Consider the following 19,042-nt stretch of genomic DNA (forward strand, 5'->3'; position numbering starts at 1 on the left):
CGCACCTGCCCGGGGAGGGAGGGAGGGAGCCGCCAGGTGCACGCGCCCCCCCTCCGTTTCCATGGACAACCCGTCCGTGATCACCCAGGTGACCAACCCCAAAGAGGAGGAGATCCTGTCCTGTGCCCACGAGAAAGGTGAGAGATTGGGGGGGGGTCTTGATTGCATCCCCCCCACCTGGGGCTGCTCCCGGATCCTTCCAGGGGGTTGGTGCTTCTCAACTGGGCACCCCCTGCCCCCGCCCGTGAGATCCTCCACCGCCAGGCTGCATTTCCACCCCCTGCTCCCATGCTGCAAGGTCCTCACGGGGGCGCTGGGCTAGGGTTGGGGGGGTCCGTGATTCTCAACCGGGGCTTCCTGGTGCCGTGAGAGCCTCGCTGGGGCACTGCGGCGCGGGACCGGGATCCTCTGCGAGGCTCAGCCGGGGCGGGAGCATCAAAGGGGTGCAGTAGCCAGGGACAGGAGCCTCCACGATTCTCAACCGGGGACGACCGGTGCTGTGAGAGCCTCGCAGGAGTGCTGCAGCTAGGAACGGGGTCCACTGCGAGTCTCAACCGGGGGTGTCTGGTGCCGCGAGAGGTTTCCAGGGGTGCCGCTGCCAGGCAAGTGGTTCTCAATGGGGGAATGACTGGTGCCACGAGAGCCTTGAGGGGTGCCGCAGCCAGGCGAGGGGTGCTCTGGTCCTGCCTGGAGGGGGTTGCAGCCGGGGATGGGATCCTGCGGTGGCGCGCAGCCCTCCCGCTCTCCCCCACCCCGGGGTGCTGGAGGATCCTTTGTAGGGTGCCGCGCGCTGCTGGCAGGGTTGGGCAGGCAGTGCCGACGGGCACGATGGACCCAACAGCTTACAGGAAGGGGCAGCAGGGTTAAAAAAAAAACAAAAAAAAAATGTTCTGCCCGTTTCTGAGCACTTTGCAACAGAGAAATGGCTGTGTTATTTTTATTTTATTTTTTTTTAGAGGCAAGACAGGAGTGAAAACTAAGCACTGGTATTTTCGGAGGGGTGCCTGCCTGGAGCTTAAAAAGGTTGATCTAATGCTTCCCGGGCGCTGCCTCTAAAGAAAGGCTTTTTATTTTTTTTATTTTTTTTTGTAGGAAGAAGACCTCTGCAATGGGTTGCTTTGTAGGAGTGTAGCTGTGTGTGACATTGTGTTTTAATTTAGCCTAAAATATGCTTGTCTACATAACGTATCTATCGCTGAGGGTCTCCCCATGAGGAGTCCTGTAATGCCGGCAGGCTGCCAGTTCAAGGGGGGAATCTCAGGTTTAGGTAGTAAGAGGTTTGGGGTTTTTTTTTTTTAATTTTGGGTTGCAGGGTGGGGGGAATGAAAACTGCACTTCCCTCCAGTTTAGCATGGTCTGTCTTCAGATACTGTGGCCAGGTTCTGGTCTGAGCCCGTGCAAGAAATGGAAGCTACTTGTGAAAAGAAGCAGGCAAATGTGATCAGTGAATATCCAGTCATAGCTCAGTCCCGGAGTCAGGTAAAGATCATATTTTCCTGAATCCAAAATGGGACAGGCACAGCCCTTTCTGGGACGTCAGGACACTGACAGTAGCTTAACCTCTCTTCCTTGTGGGATGTTGCAGGGGGCTTTGAACTGCGAGTGGCTGCGTCCTTTGTGGTGCAGAGGCAGGCGCTGCCGGACAAGTAAAAAGCGCTCTGTTTGTCATCATGTCCAGGTTCCCTGGAGTCATATTCTGAGTGTTCACAGACCTTTGAAGTGATTTGTGCACATAGTTGTGTTGGTTTGTTTTGGACGGCATTAAGAGTGGGGGGAGGAACAGAAATGTGTGGGCATGAGAGTAACATTTTGTGTTGTTAGTTGACCCAGCAGTTGGTAATCATCTTACTTTAAAATGATAAAAGTACTGTCCCTTTCTCCTGCAATCAGCAGTTATTGTTTTCAGATACCCTGAAGCAATCTTTCCGGTTTGCTGTGTGCGGTGGTTTTCGTGAATAGTTAAAGGTGGTTCCGTATTTCATGACAACGTTATTTTTAAAGCAAAATAATCCAGACATTGCCACCTTATGCAGAACAGTTACTCGCAAGAAACTCATCTGTGCCATTTGAAATTATTCTCATGAAAGAGGGATGGAGTTTTGTTTTTTTTTGTGGGTGGTATCTTTCAGTGGAGCAACTGCATGGTTGGGATAGACTTGGAGAAGCTTTTGAATGCAGTGTGCTCAGTGTTTTCTCCTGTGGGACATGAATGCTACAAGCACTTGTCTCTCATCCGTATCATTTGTGAAATGATACCTCTGCTCCGAGGTCTCTCTATGTTAGGAGACTTCTAGTATTTCCACTGGTGTTAGCAGTAGGGAGTTCGGGAGATGCAATTGTCAACAGGCACTTGTGATTACTGACACTTTATACACTGGGACTCCTGTTTGGAGTAGGGCTAAGTGATCGAGTGGTTAAAACTTGAGGCCTGTCCCTACCGAGGCTCCCACTGTTGCTGCTGCTAACAGTTGGAGATGCATTTGTGGTGTCAGCAGTGGGAAATGTTAAGAGTACAAAGGTTAGTTGAGACACAGCTGGTAGAGTGCATTTTGACAGCTTGTATTGAATATATATATATGTCACAGCAAACAGAAATGTGCCTGCTGGATCTTTACCCTGTTTATTCAAAAACTGTGCCTTCAGAATCCTGCTTCTGCTACGCTGCATGTTTGCCCAACATATCACCTCTTCTGGTACTGTCCAGAAGTGACTTTTAAAAACATTTTTAATGTTTTGGGGTTTTTTTTAAAACCCCAGAATGATCATTACTTGACATACAGGCTGCTGGGCTCTGAAACTTCAGGTTTAGTGGACTTTTAAAAGAAGAAAGAAAGAAGCTTTGTACACGAGTGAATGCTGGACTGCATTTGTCTCTATTTGCAACATATTAACATGCGCTGTGAGTTGAAGTTTTGTCAGATGTCATTCCAGAGCAACTGGCTATGGTTGAGAGGAGTAATCCCCTGTATCTGAAGGGTTTGTACTGGAAATGTTTGCCATCTTTAAGCTCTTTGTAGGGTCACAGGCTTCCTACCTTTTTAAGGGCCCCATCGATTGTGCATTGAGGTGAGTTTCCTGCCTTCCTTTAATGCCTGCGTGTTGTGCACATAATTCCTTCTAACGTGCAGATTCCTGCGAGTCCAATCAGAGCTTTCTGCTAGGGTAGCCTCTTGCAGAGCTCAAGCTAAGGGGTGGCAGACATGTGGCAGTGGGGAATTGAAAGCTTTTCCTGGAAGGCCACACTTTAAATTAAGCATTCAGGGCCTAGTTTTTACATAATTTGGTTGGATTCAGTTGACGTGCATACAGTGGGTCTCTAACATGTATGTTTTTAATGCATGCTAATTTAACTCTTGAAGCAGCTAATTCCAAAACATGCTGGTTTAGATGTTTACTGTCTTCTGCAATTGTACAGTAATTAAAACAGCTCTGTTTATACTGTTTCAATTAGAGCCATTTGATTTAATTTACCCACTTATTCTAAGAGTTTTGCTGTACCTATGTGCAGCAAGGCATAATTTGGCATATAGGGTATCTGGAGATTATTTTTGTTTTTGGATTTTTTAATCCTCATTTTAATGCAAAGGAAAGCAGCTTTATAGCAATAGACCAACTATTAACTCCTTTGTGCATATATGCTAATCAAACCATGCTGTTTTTAGAGTGGTTTTTCTTTTCTTAAATTATTTTTAATCTGCTTTTTAAACAAGGCACTTGTCTTAACATAGTGTTAGTTTAAAATGTGGAAATTTTAATTATGCAAAGTAGCCAGTGTTCTGTGTGTGATCCAGCTGAGTATGTTTAAGGCACATTTATCATTACAAGAGAATGTAATATAGATTGGCAACAGATCAGCCTATTTTCTCAGCATAAAATTGGGCAGTTTTATTTCATGTTACTATTAGGTTTTAAAAATAAAATCTAAATATTTTCTTGTTAATCCACAATGCCTTAAAACTGGTTTCCCTGTCAAATATTAGCTTCTGTATAACTCTCAACTTTCCCATGAAGACTTTTTTTTTTAAATATGTGAATATTAAGGTGGCAAAATTAAGTTATGTACTTCATAATTAAACCAAAACTGTGAACAAGGTGTCAGATTCTTTTATTTAAATAGTGATATGTTGCCACATGGTGGTGCCCTGCATTTACTTCTGTCTGTCAAAATGAAGGCTGGGCATGGAAAGTTGTAGCAACTACTTTTTCAATTATTACATCTAGTATACATCATAAAATACAGTTTCTTTTCCAGAAGTTGTTATGCTCAACTGCCTTTAAAACTGAAACTATAAAGTTACTCTTTGGAAATGTAACTTTATTGTACATAATCCAAACACTCTTCAGTTAATAGTTTTGTGCAGCGGATTAACAAATGCTTTAATTCTCTGGTAATCTGAATTCTCTGAAAAAAAGCTCACTTTCAATATGCTGATACATCTGAAACAGCAGGCATTTTTTGCTCTTCTGAACTCAATAGCAGCAAAAGTTGTAGCTTGAAATTAAAATGGATAGATAAAGGTTATGAAAAGTAATTGTGCATAGCTTTTTTTCTTTTATGTAAGGGACAGATGTGGAAACATTTTAACTTACTTTTTTATTCAAATTATAGATCTTGGCATAATCAGTATAACAGACGGTTTATTTTAACTGAATTAATTACATTTTATGTACTGATCACTGGAGCAATGACCTCTAGATGTGTCAGTTAAATCCTTCTGGCCTTAAAAAATGTACAGAGATTATGTGTTTTAGTACTGAGTATTGAATATTTAGATGAGCTATTTGATGCATACAGTATCACCTGCCCAAATAAGTGTTTTTTTTTTTCTTTGTATTAACAAATGCTCATTTTCAGTTTGCAGCAAGGAAAGTGTATGTTAGATATTAGGAAGAACTTTCTCATGGGGAGGATAATGAAGCACTGGAATAGGTTACCCAGAGAGGTGGTGGAAGCTCCATCCTTGGAGGTTTTTAAGACCCAGCTGGACAAAGCTTTGGCTGGGATGATCTACTTGAAGATGGTTCTGCTTTGAGCAGGGGGTTGGACTAGATCAGTGGTTCCCAAACTTTTTTTATATTGCGGCCTGGCAGGAGCAGGATGGGGCGTGCAGAGCCAGCTGCCTCCCTCCTGGGGCTGCACTGCACTGCAGCTTTTACCCCAGAAGCTGCTTGCCCAGCTGGACAAATGGGGGTCTGAGCGGGGCGCTTGTTCCACAACCCAGCAGCCAACCCGCCACAGCCCAGTGTTTGGGAACCTCTGAACTAGATGACCTCCTGAGGTCCTTTCCAACCCTAATTTTTTATGATTTCTATGATTTTAGCCTTCATAATTAAGGCAGAGATTTTAGACTGGTCAGATAGTCACAAATTAATTATTTTGTAGCAGTAGGGTTATATTTAAGTCTATTTAGTAAGTATAGTGCCCTAAAGATTCTCTTTGATGATTGACTGACTACCAGTTCGGGCATACCTTTCTTAATTTGTCATAAAATTTGACCATGATCAAAGAATTTATTGCAGTATGTTAATTTTTTTTTAATTATTATCTTTTATTATGTGTAAAAGCCAGGTGTTTTGTTTTTAGTTTAAAACCTGATCTATAAAGCAGCTATCAGTATTTTGAATAAAGGTTCTTCAGTTCTTTCTTTTGAACAAGGGAAAAGCATTCATTGTCATTTGAAGCTATGAGCATTTCAAAAGATATTCAGTTAAGAGTGCATGTCTGGAGTAGTATGTGCAGAAGTGTATTGTTTCTTCATTCAAATTTTAATGAAATGTGATTTAATCAGATATTCTAAATGCAGGTATTCTAGATATTTTAAACATCTACCCAAGTCCAAGATCAGAGTATCCATGATGATAATTTTCCGCCTATAGAATCTAATTATTGCAGGGTTGTCTTAAATTCAACATCCTCACTGCTGGGGCAGGGGGGCAAACGGTGGGGAAAGGTGGGGCAAGTGGCCTGGACCTCCGCCCCACCCCCACCATTTGTGCTCTCACACCCCACTGCTGCCTGTACCCACCCCCCCACACACACACACTCACCCAGCCACTTCCCTCTCCAGTGCCTGCCCTTCTTCCTCCCCCAGTCCCTGTCACTTGCTCCCCTATGCAGGGACTTTGGCCTGGGACATGGAACACATGGTGGCTCTAGCCCTAGCCAGGTGGCAGCAGGTCTGGCCCAGGCCCCAGTACCAGCCTGAAGCAGGCTAAAGTGGTGGCTCTAACCACAGCATTAGGTCCAGGTGCAGATCTGGCTCCAGCCCTGAGCAGCTCCCTTGCCATTGCGTGGTTGCCTCAGGGCTACCCCAGGCTGCACACTGCACAGTGCTCCACCCTGCTCTGCGTGGTCTCCCTTGCACTTCCCCTCCTGCCAGTCGGCAGTGCTCGCCACAGCTCCAGCCCCAGCCCAGGGCACATGGTGGCTGCAGCTCTGGCCCCAGGCTGGAGCCAGGCCTTAAGTCTCAGTAGTGACCTGTCCCAGGCCTGTACTTGAATCCAAGATGAGGCTTTTTTTCCTCATGTTGAATTGAGGGAAAGACCTTGTCTTGGATTTAAAAAAATGTGGGCATTTAATTCCCTCTTTGTCCTCATGATTTGAACTATAAACTCACTAGGGGGAACCAGAAGGGTTTGGGGGAGACGCTGTTTCCCCTAGCCCCTGCTGGCATAACAAGGAATAATGGGCACAAGTTGATGGAGAGGAGGTACAGATTGGACATCCGAAAAAACTACTTCACAGTCAGGGCGGCTAGGAGCTGGAACCAACTTCCAAGGGAGGTGGTGCTGGCCCCTACCCTGGGGATCTTTAAGAAGAGGCTGGATACTTACCTGGCTGGACTCATTTGAGTCCCGTTTTTGTTTTTAGGGTGAGTGGTTTTGTTGGTTTGGTTTTTTTTTTTTGGGTTGTTCTCCCGCCCTGGCGGGGGGTCGGGCTAGAAGATCTATTAGGTCCCTTCCGACCCTGAAACTATGAAACTATGAAACTATGAACAAATGACCAAGTATTGCATGATTTATGTAAAAAACATGTTATACATTTAATATACTTAATATACATTTAATAGATCAATACAGATACACACGTATAATAATTGCTATACGTTCATATTTATTGAAACAGTTTAATAATCTGTTGTTGTAGTCACCGAAATTGCTCCATATAACATGCAAAAATGATTTTCAGCTCTGTTTTGAAATGTGAATTCCTTGCAGAGGGTAAAAATCTAAAACATTAACTAATGGCATAGTTGCTACATGAAACCAGAGCAGCCATAGAGTTTAAGGGTTTCTGTTCCTGAGAGACCACAGTAGCCTGAAATAACCTAGGATTTGATTGAGATTCAGAGTTGCAGTTAAAACTGAACAAATGGGACTGTATCTTCAGTGATACGAATGATAGTTTACACAAATATCTGGTATTCGAACCATATTTGAGGGCTGTGAAGATGTCGCATTTTATGGTTGATGGTGTTATCTTGAACTCCAAGTAGTCTTAATGTAGTGATTGAACTGAAGCTTTCATGAATTTAGTATGCCTTAAAAACAGCAAGTTTGAACCATATTTTGTCAATCTGGCATTCAGGAATGCAAATTGAAACATGCATATTTCTAACAGATGAGTCGATAAGATGCTCAGTGTGATCTGTCATATGCCATATTTCAGTCTTCTGAATTTAATCTTTGCCGAGATTCACACTAATGAACATCATAAATACGCTTACAAGTAATTTGAGTTTGCATGTGGAAATTGCTCAGCATTTTAAAGCTAATGCTAATCAGAATATGGAAAAAATTCAGTATGAAAATGTAAAGTGCTGGCAGCCAAGGTAGACATAAATGAGGCTTCTTTGTTTCTTCTGGCCATGAAGATCCTATCAGAAATCTGTTTTGCATTGCTATTTAATATACGGATTTAATTTGTTAGAGCAGTAAGGCACCAGGGCTCCTAAGCCATAAGAGGCTCTTCAACTTGCCACCTATGGGTACCTATACAGGAGCAGCGGAGCTGCTCCAGTGTGCTGTAATTCCAGTGTGGAGCAATTGCTGTGCTCCAGCAGCCTCCCATGTCTCGTGTATCAGCATCCCTGGAGTTCAAATGGCAGTGGGGGCACTTTATCTAAAGTTTGTTCGACAAGCTTTAGATAAATCACCCCCACCACCGTTTTGAAGCGCAGGGACACGGATACGAGACACTCCGGGTGCTTTAATTAGAGCAGCTCTTGGAGCCACTCTAATTAAAGAGTCCCCTCTTCCCCCCCTGCCAGCACATATATATGCCTTAACTCTTTCCAGAAAGTCCTACCAAACTCTTTTTTTTGTTCCCTGCCTGCATACATTTGGTATGACTTTCTTGTAGTCGGTTACCACTTGAAGAGCCTTTCCACTTTTGAAGTGTTTTCCTCCTGTTAGAATTTTAGTAATGTTTGCATAATCTTATTTTTTCCCCCCTTTTGAACTTGGGTTCATTTGCCACAGTTCACCAAGTGGCTTACCTGTTGTGGCTGTTTGGTTAACGCTGACTACTCATGTGGCTCCTGAGCCCGTCAGGACTGAATGTCGCTGGTAGAGAAACTTTTTCAGCATGAAACAAAACCGCTATGACTTCTGTTCTGTTAGATCTGCAGCTTGACTTTTACCCATATAAGTAACATTTGTAAGTGAATATGTCCCTGTCTGTAGCAGAGGGAGGAGTGATCTTACTGAAGGCATTGCTATATTTCTGTTAGAAGTCATATGAAGAGAGAGGACTATTAGGAAATTCTCCCAATTTTAGAGTTACCAGAGCTTCTGGTGTTGCAGCTAGCTATATAAAAATTGTAAAAACTTCATCTTTATATGTTTTCAGGGGTTGGATTGTTGTAACTGTGGGGATCCTGGAGAGATGAGGGGTTTTTTGATGTGTTTTATTGGATCAGATGTGTAATTGGGAGGGATATCAGGCAAGCTTTTTTAACAGCGTTCCTAACTATACAGTTGGTTCAATAAAAATTACCATGACCTTCTCCTCCCCTTGTCTCTCAAATGTTTTCAAAGTATTCACTTTTCAGACTGTAATTTTTCAAGCTTGTTTTCTACTTCAGTAAATTATCCTGCAGGCAATTCAAACAAAAATCTTTAGTGGTATTCAAAATGCTTGTTTGCATGTAATTTGTTTTTTCCCTTTGTGAAAAAAGGAATGACTGATACTTGGACTTTGCTGGTGGCCTCTTCCTGGAAATCCTTGCTGAAGTAATTAGTTTTAATGGAGATAGTCATTGGAGCCGGGAGGACTGCTTGGATGAATGAAGATAAAGCCAGGAATGATCAGTGAGGAGGTGTGCATGTGCGTTCGTTTGGTGTCTGCTGGAGAGGAGGAAAGAGGTGATTTAAAAAAAACAAACCCTCTTAAGCTTGCTTAGTAGGCATCTGTTAAGATATCTTTTTCAGCAGAATTTGATTAAACTATTAGAAAACTGAGTCTCAACAAGAAGCTCAGATTGAATTAAGTTAGGTGATGCTGCAGGTATTGTATAAGGAAGGGGTCTTAAAGGTCTCACTGAACTTTGAAAATACCACCAGAGTTGGTTTAAAAAAAAAAAAAAGTTTTAAGATTTTGCATTTCTGATATTTCTGACATTTTCCATTTTTGGAAGAGGATTGTGGAGAATTGGAGATGTAGTGAAAGGTTTTTTTTTAGATTTCAATCGGAGGGGCTGGGGCAGAGGACAGCTCTAGCATCTCCCACTTGCTGGTCACCAGTTGGACTGAATTCTGTTCGCACTTATTGAGCTCTATGATTCTGTGGCTTAGGTTTCAATCTCATGCATTTCTCTGACCCAAGATTTGAATCTATGCAGTCTTAATAGTTTCATAGTTTCATAGTTTTAGGGTCGGAAGGGACCTAATAGATCTTCTAGCCCGACCCCCCGCCATAAAATAAACAATCATAAAATACAACAATAATGTTGTATTGTTATCCTTTGTATTTACTTAAATCTGCTTGCTATAGGTTAGATCAACATGAACCCCGGACAATTATGTCTTTCAGTGCCAATTAATTTTGGGTAGTTCCACATGAATATTTGTAGTGAAACTAGCAGCTTCAGACAAATGGAGGAGAAAAATGATGCGTCAGGCCTAGCTGAAGGCTTCAGGCTTTAATTAATTTGTTATTGGGGTAAGCTTTATATAAAAGTGCCTTAGTTTTTCTGTTTTATCTGTGTGGTATTTTAGCACTGTTCATACTGCTGCACTGTTTTTAGAGTTTCTTAATAGTAGTTGGTAGTAATGGAAGCTGAAATCCTTTCATCTACAGCATGGCTGTACAGCTAGCAGCCTTTGGGCTGCATGCATCACCCGAGGGATTAACCTAGTCCTAGGTGCTGCTGCAATCCCTCTACTTTCTGTAGTCAGACTTATCTCCTTTCTTGAAGATTGTCATGATCGTGGCACCCCTGAGGTCATCTCGTGTATGCTCCCCCTCCGTCCACCACCTTCTGCTTCCTGTCCCTACCTGGGGATGGAGAGGGGGCTAGGGGGTGTGGATGGGGTAGCAGGAGAGTTGCAATGCAGTGTAGCGTGCAACACACGTATGTGGTGGAGGGCCTGTGGCCCCTGGCCACGCGGGTTGGACAACCCTGATTTACTGAATAGATTTAATAACATGCATTTGACTTAAGCACATAGTTTCACAAAACACTTTATGTGGAGAGTGAATCAAAAGTTAAAGAACTCTTCTTCATTTTAGAGGAAGTGTGTGTATATGTTTAAAAAACATGCAACTGTGAAGAGTCATTGTTTCTTACCTAAGTCATGCTTAATAGATTTTGAGGGCAGATTACACCATTAGAATCATCTACTCTACTTCCTGCATAATAGAAAGGTGATTGCTGCTAAGTGAATAATATCCAGTGTACCAACACTTGCAAGCTATAGGTATGTGTATATGCAAGTGTGAGTTAAACCTGAAGTAGATTTATTGGTGGTGAAATGTCAGCCAGTCTGTTAGATACTTTTTGTAGATTCAGTATATTTTCATCTTTGGGTCTTGTCCAATTGTTTGACAGACTACATTTTACTAATCAGTCTGGTCAGATTTCTTCTTCAGAGACTTGCCCACTTTCTTGGCAGACCTGACTCGCAGAGCGGGATGAATCCTCTGTTCTTCCCCTACCGCTTCAGAGTTTCAGTTGAGGCAGCAATGAAACTGAAAGTAGTTTTGACACTTGTAGGCAATTAATCAGCAGTGAAACTGTGTATATGTTTGTCTCATGCTGATACTAAAGGAAACTGTGCTGCTGCAGCCACAAGGCTCTAATACAACAGCTGTGCTGGCAAGGCATGCATGGCAACTGAGGAGGCATCGGCTGTTAAAAGGGTCCTAAAAACTGATAGAAAATGCAGGTGCCATCTACTTGTGGCTTCTGTTCTCTCCTGTGTAGTAGTAGAAATCTGTTGTTCACAGATTTGATGTTGTTCTGCTAGCAGAAAGGAGGAGTTCTACTTGCACAAGGGAGGTGTGAGTTTGAATATGCTTTTAGCTGTGTTGGCAAAGCTACATAATGTAGACCAGGCATTACAGATTTCATAGATGTTAGAGCCAGAAGGGACCTTGCAAGATCATCTCCAGCCCTCTGCCCAAGGGACAGGAAGTCAGTTGAGGTTGGATCACCCCAGCAAGATAAACATCCCGGCATTTCTTGACTGTATCCAGAGTAGGTGCTTGTACCACTTCTGGGGGAGTCTATTCCAGACTCTGGAGACTCGGACAGTAAAGAAGTTTTTCGTTATGTCCATTCTAAAACAGTCTTCCAGCAGTTTGTGACCATTAGACCTTGTTTTCCCTTGGGGTGCCCTGGTGAGTAGATGTTCTCCCAGTTCCTGGTGCACAACCCTTATGTACTTATAGGCTGCCACCAGGTTCCCCCTGAGCCTTCTTTTCTCCCTTATGGAAGGCACAGAGCAGATGAACCTTGATGTAACGTCTCTTAGTTGGAATGGAATGACTTTGCCACATTAGATGCTGTAGCAGCCATTGTAAGTGAGCCTGCGTGGACAAATGTGACTTCAAAGAGGGTAAAATGGCAAATCGTTTTCATGGATACATGATCTCTGCCTGCATCTTTTTCTCAGTGTATGTGTGCTTGAATATATGCCATCCTTACAGGTCAGGTCCACAAATCCTGACTTGCACAGGCATTCTGGTTATCTGCACACCTGCACTGGATACATATGAATGCATGTGCATATGGATTTTTGGGGTCCCTTTTCTAACCAGTCAGAATACTTAAGTGGAGCAATTACAGTGGATAAAGGTATAGAGAAGGTTATATGTTCAGTTCAGAAAAGGTGTTTTGACAGTGAAAGATGATTTGCTATGGATTGTAAAACTGTCTGAGACATTAATGGGTTATTTTGTAGTACACTGGTGCTCAACCTCCAGGCCACAGGCTAGATGTGGCCTGCAAAGCTGGTGTGAATAGCAGGTGAATGCTTCTAGATTCAGCAACAGGGAAACGAAGGATATAAGCAGCGGCAGTGCTGTTCACCCACACTGATATGCCAGTTTGCTCAGAGCTTTCATGCAGCTCTGGAGCCCAGGAGCTGTCAGGACCATTAAATTTCCCCTCCCTCCTCTCCTCCACTGCAGCAGGGAAAGGAGGATCCAAGTAGCAGCAGTGATGTTCAGCTCCTAGGCTCCAAAACTGCATGAAGCTGTGGCTCCAGCCAGTACCCACACTGACATATGGTGGGCTCAGAGCTTACATACCATTCCAGAACCTAGGAGCTGAATGCAGTTACCATTCCTCCTCCTCCTCTTCTTTCCCTGCTGCTGAATTTGAGAGAGGGAGGACAGGGGATGGGAAGGATGTGGCAGGGATACTCAACTCCCAGGCTCCAGAGCTCTATAAAAACTTTAGCAGCTGAAAGGGGAAAGTCAGTAGACTCCCACCCTTGGTGGATGCACACCCACAGGGCTCTAGTGCAGCACAGGCCTGGCTACAGCAGCTGAAAACAGCAGAACAGAAAGTCACTTCAGAGAAAGGCCCATTGTAGAACATGCTTCCACAGGCACAGGCAGCTAGGGCAAGGTACAGTGCTGGCAGCCGGGCAGTCTTTATCTCTCCTCCCTTCCCACAGGCCTGAGACCCTTCCAACACTAAACTTGGTAGCCTGTCAGCCCCTTCCAGGATAATGCAAGCCAATGGTCCATCAGCCTCAAACCCTGCTGCTGCACAGGGCACTATCTCAATTTAAAGTTGAATTATTTTTATAAAATTTAAAATAATACTACAGAAGATTAAACCTTTTTACTTTGTAAACCTAAAATCACTGAAAATGTAATTTTTCCTTTCTAATGGTATTTAAAACACTTTAATATTAGGATACTGCAACCCTTCCGCCCCCCCCCCCCCCCAGTTGAGCAACACTCTTCCAGTAGAGCAAAGCTCATGGGATGGTTCTCCTGTGGTAGTTGATGTGCACATGATCCTGGCTTGATTGAGTGAAGCACCTTTCCTGATTAAGTATTTATTACCTGAAGATAAAGATAAGCAACAGCAGGGATCAGCAGCCTTTACGGATTATAGTGCAGCCTGCTGTGATCCAGCGTTCCCTGCACTCTCACTCTCTCGCCTCTACCCCCCTCCCACCCATGGTCTTTGCTCCCTGTCATCACCTGGTGCTGCAGATCCCTCTGGGCAGCAACCATGTTGAGGGGCAAATTTGGCAGCAAGGGTAGAGAGCAGGTAGGGCTGGAGCATCAGCAAAACCTGTGCAAGTATGGGGCAGAGCATGGCATCAGAATGCTGGAGTAAGAGTGGCACACAGCGGGCAGAAGGATCCTGGCAGTGCCTCCTGTGGCTGCTGCTACTCCATGCTGACTCTTGTATAACAGTGTTAAAAATCCCTTAGACTCCAGCCTAAACAACATGGCTCCCTAAACTACAAAGGAGGCTTGAAAAATCTTATGAAAAGAGCCAGCAAACTAAGAAATGGTAAAAAGTACATAGCAATGATAGTTCAATGTACATAGCGGCAAAATAACACACATTAGAAGGAACACTAAACCACTGGTACAGACCAGTGGCTTCTAGATTAGTTGAGGCATCTTGGTGGATAGCTTGGTGAAGGCATCTTTTTTTTAAATTATAGAGACAGTCTGATAAGCAGACAGTATATTGGATTATGTTTGGAAGGGAATATTATAGAAAATAAGGTAATACATAGTAAAAGGGTAAGTCTACACCTCAAATAATGTGGTAAAATCTGGTCTTTCATCTTGGGAAAGACTAGATATAATGGAAATACAAAAATTATAAAGAGCAACAACAAAAAGACTAACCCCCCTGGAGGGAGTTTTATGTGAGATTTAAAGACCAGGAATGAAAGAAGAAAAATAGGAAATATAATTGATGTACCTAGTAACTAACAACTGGATGAAAAAGGCAAAGCCTTTTATTATTTTTCCCATAAGAACTTAGAATTAAAAGGCAGTATGTGTAAAACCGATACCAGGAAGTACAGTTTGATACATCCTACAACTACATTAAATAAAGAGATATGATTGCAAAAGAAAAATCCTTGGAATTCTTTAAAAGGAGTAATGTTTATGAAAATCTGTAGTTATCTCTAATTAGGATGAAATTACCAAAATGCGTAAAATCCTGCAGTCCGGGAACAAATAATCTCCCCTTGGTAAAGTGAACAATTGGATGCATTTTATCTTCCTTTAAAGTATTGGGGGTTGCTTGTTGTCTCCTGTTGGTTTGATCTTAAATGACAATTTCTCTGTTCCTAGAAGTTAAATCAGGTATTGATCTCCATTCACATTTTGAGTAAGGAATGCTGCTTGGGCTTGTTATTTTTGTGGTGTAGATGCTAGTTTCTGAGAGCTGAACCAAGACTGTTTCATTTAAGCTGCTAATAATCATAATGTGAAAATGACTTCCCTTATGATCTGGGCTAGGAGATGATAAAATTCTGAGTCTGCTTGCCTTTCTTCCTGTGCCATTCATTTCACTCCTATCTAGATTTGTCCCCTTCTTATGGGACATTAAATCTTAGCCGCAAACAGTTTTGCTTCTTTGTAAAACTCGAACAGCTTAACCACATGAGGTCAGATGCTTTTTAAAAAATCCACTTAAATGCAGGTTTATGCTCAATGCAGGCCTGTACATTTTCTTAATCCCTATCATCTTTTTACTGCAATCATTCTTTAATTTTTCCATGGAACTAAAAGTTAGCTAGCAAGCCATTATAGGTGGATGCAATGAAGAGGTGGGAGTGAGAATTTTCAAGATTGTATCCAAACTAAGAGCAGAACAGACTAAAATAAACTTTGTTTCAAAATCTCTATTCCAAGGGTCCTTCCAGGGAATATGTATTTTAAATGGAGAGAACTCTAATCATACAATAATGGCATTGACCATATTCTGTGTTAGACTAAGCCTGGAATTGGAAAGTTTAAGATTGACCCGAACTTCACAGGGTTTTGGTCTTTGTTTGAACTGTGAGGTTATTTCAGTCACATCGTGGAATTTTTGTCTTGTATTAGTTTTGTCAGGAAAAAAAAGTAGCAGCAATTGAGATAGCTTTGCTAGTTAGCTAAAATGTATTCTTTACTCTGTTTATGCAATAAGCACTTGTACTTAAGCAGATGTTCAGGAGGATCATGTAAGGAAATGACAACAAAATCGGTTCTCTCTCTCTCTCAGGAACGCTAACTGGATAGTATCAACAAGAGGCTAGGCTGAAAAATAGATTAACAACCCTATTTCTCCAGAGAGTTGGAAGGAAAAGTTCTAATTTGATTAAAATTTTGCCAGCCATGAAGAGTATTCTGATAGAAAGCTCTGAGTCGGTGAATTTGCATTCAACTTCTGGGATGAAATGCACATTGATTACACAAAAGAATTACATAGAAGGATGCTGTGGTACAAGGAGTTTTCTTATCTTCTGGTTACATCTTTTACTATAAGATGTCAGCTGTGGTGTAGGTTTATTTCCTTTTGGAAATTACTTGTTTGGATTCAGTAGTCTCACAATGACAAAAAAAAAAAAAAAGAGTCAATATAGTTCTGTTGGATCATAGCTAAATACATTGAATCCTGACCTATGTGCCAGATTTTTTTGCTGACAGTTTCCCTGTGGAGTAGAATCCTTCTCTGCTGGTAAGCAATACCAGCTCTTGGATTGAAAAAGTTGTGAGCAGATACACCTGCATCTGCTGTCAGCTGCTGTACCAGTTGTGGCCCTCCAGGGTGTATTTCATGTCCTGCTGACACAGCTGATGAGTAGAGCCATGCAGATCCCCAAGAAGTTGCCCAGGTGTGCATCCACACAGGCAGTTTCCCTGTGGTGGCTGCTGTCTGCTCCCAGAACTTCTGGCATTAGATGCATCTTGGCATAGACAAGCTCTGAGATCCAAACAATGCAGCGTATATAATCTTTATAAAATAAGCATGTTTGTGGTGGCCTTATATTCAGCAAAATAAATTTTCAGTTTCTATTCAATTTGGTCTCAGAGGCTGTGTCCGGATGAGCACAGCTGCGAAGTGTGTGCACAGGGATGCGCACACAGTGTGCTGCTGCTTCTTGTCCCCGGGGAAGCAAACGTCCACGCTCGTGGGCACGTCCAGTATGTGTAAAATCAATTACTATCACTATCAGCTAGATAATTACTTATATATAATACTCTCCCACTGTAAGAGTTACAGGGTTGAACTATAACTTTTCTGACATAGTCTGGCCTCCAAGAGAAACTGGGACCATATTGTTCACCATGGATCATTTTATCTAGGTTTTAAAAGCTAAAGTTTCTCTTGAATCACAGTCCAAAATGAGGCAGTAAGCTGTGGGCTGACAAATGTAAGCAAATCTTCAAAATTCTCCTAACTTGCTGTAATTGTAATGGCTCCCATAATAAGCTTCCCTTTTTGGAAACCTTGTAGCAAGGGTTGTGGTATTCCACTCTGCCCTTCATATGGTGATGAGGGTTTCAGTTTTGGTTATAAAGTCCACCACTTCTGTAATGTTTTTCTTCCTCTAAATAATTGATTTAGTAGGGCTGACTAGCTGTTATCCTGTTTGGGAGTACTAAACAACATAGCAGGTCCGATTTCAAGAGTTTGTTCGTTGTATTTCGTTACCATTCTCTGTAAATCTGCTTTAAAATGATCAGTTAAACATCTAAACTTCTTTACCAAGTTGATGTTGCTTTTCTAGTGTACAAAATGAGTTCGTTTAAAAAACAGCTTGTGTTTTACTCCCCTCCTATTTCATCTTATAAGGCAAACTAAAGTTTTTTTCAATTTTGATTGCTCCCTGTCCAAAGATAATTACCAGTTTAATCTTTTTGTCAATGACTTGTTGATACCTGCGTAGTTGCAATGTTCAGATCTTGGTTTTGGAAAACAAGGCGTGGTCTCTCTAAGTGCCCAAATATTTGTAAGCTAGATCTTGTCTTTACAACATCTGCCTGAGACAACTTTGCAAACCCAGTAGCATTTGTGTTGTGTTAGTCAACATTTTTTAATTTTGAGTTTTGAATATAGGATATGCTGCAGTATGTAACGGCAACCATTGCACACCGTAAGCTTGCAGGTGCTCCTGCTGTGATTTAGAAAAGTTCCCGTTTAGAGGGTCTTGCTTCTCTGCTCAGGGTCAGACCAATGGCTGCATTTAGGATGAGGAAGGGATTTTACCCTGCGGTCATATTAGCCTGGGCTATAAGGATTTTTGTCTTGTTCTGGGAGGGGGACATTATCGATGACCTCATTCTCCTGCTTCCCCTGTGAAGATTTGGGAGATTTAAAACAAAAAATGTATGTCGAGGGTTTACAAATGAGGGAATGCCCAAGCAGAATGAGAGTTAATAGAAATAACCTGGAGACACTGATGTGAGAATATATTAGCATGGGATTTAATTCAACACATATCCATTGGCACAAAGGAAGGTGTTAGTCATCACTTCCCATATCATTTCCAAGAAGTTAAAGGAAAACAACATAACCAGTTACAAGAAATAAGATTGTCTGTCTGTTAGTTTACCTTTCACTCCAAAATGTTTTGTGTTCGCACCATACATGCTGGCTTAACCATATTTGCAGTAGTGTGGTGTGGGAAAGCACAGCCGGATGGCACTTCTGAAGGACAGATACGCAGTGGTAGCAAAGTTGGGTCTGGTGTGGAATGTCCTGATGCAGAGCGTCGGAAAGGACCTGTCAAACCAGTTGTGCAAATATGGTGGGAGAGCCTGTTCACACTGCACAGGCAGTGTGCTAAACTGGTTCTGGGCAGGCAGCTCTGTGCTAGCGCAGGCCCCAGGCAGTGACAAGACACTTCAGGGTTATTTACAGTGTTCTGTAGACAACTCCTGGCCAGCGGCCAAGCGGAGAGCCAAGCACGCTAGCGGAGTTTTGTTTAGAGCAGGAGCGTTTTGTCAAAAATTTCCCATAGCTGGTGTGCAGAAGTGTCCTGATGCATCCCTGGGTGAATCTAGATATTTGAAAAGAGAGGTTGCAGTCCCCTCACCCTGCTCCGTGGGCAGACCATGCCACAGCAGCTGATGGGCAGCAGGTGAGACTCCCTGCCATTGCTCTCAGCACCCTATTCCCTCCAGTGCAAACACCTCCCCCTCTCTAGCAGGGTGCAAGGGGAGGGAGACCAGCCTGCTGCCACTGCTCCTGCCCCACTGCAGCCGGGGCTTTGATAAGCAGCAAGATAAGGTGTGGGGCATGGCTGGGGACAGTGGCAGCAGGGGCAGGTCTCCCCCTTCCAGCATGTGCTCCTGGACTGCAGGGGACACAGGGGGGGCAGGCAAGGAGCAGAAGTGCCTGCAAGCTCACTGTTACTGCTGTCCCCAGGTGATCCTGGGGAAGGGGAAGCCCCATGACTGCTGCTGCATGGGGTTCCAGATCTGTGCTCCCTCCCCCCTCACCATGTTTGCTGTGCTGGCCTGGGGACTCCAGCTGCAGGAAGCAGCTTTGCCAAGTACAGGGCAGGGCTGGGGATAGCGGTGTCAGTGGGCAGCTTTTCCCTCCCCGTCCTTCCAGGC

The 19,042-nt window shown here is 43.1% G+C and overlaps 1 protein-coding gene across 2 annotated transcripts in view; it reads left to right on the forward strand.

Moving 5' to 3' along the window:
* Positions 1-6: 6 nt before the first annotated feature.
* CTDSPL (CTD small phosphatase like) overlaps positions 7-19,042 on the forward strand; it is a 109,873-nt gene continuing 90,837 nt past the window's right edge. For both annotated transcript variants that reach the window (XM_006022946.3, XM_006022947.3), the window contains exon 1: positions 7-137. In XM_006022946.3, the coding sequence (XP_006023008.1) occupies positions 62-137 (76 nt within the window). In that variant the 5' untranslated portion in view covers positions 7-61. The remainder of the gene's footprint in view (positions 138-19,042) is intronic.

Source organism: Alligator sinensis, unplaced genomic scaffold (assembly GCF_000455745.1).
Source record: "Alligator sinensis unplaced genomic scaffold, ASM45574v1 scaffold885_1, whole genome shotgun sequence".
NCBI lineage: Eukaryota > Metazoa > Chordata > Crocodylia > Alligatoridae > Alligator > Alligator sinensis.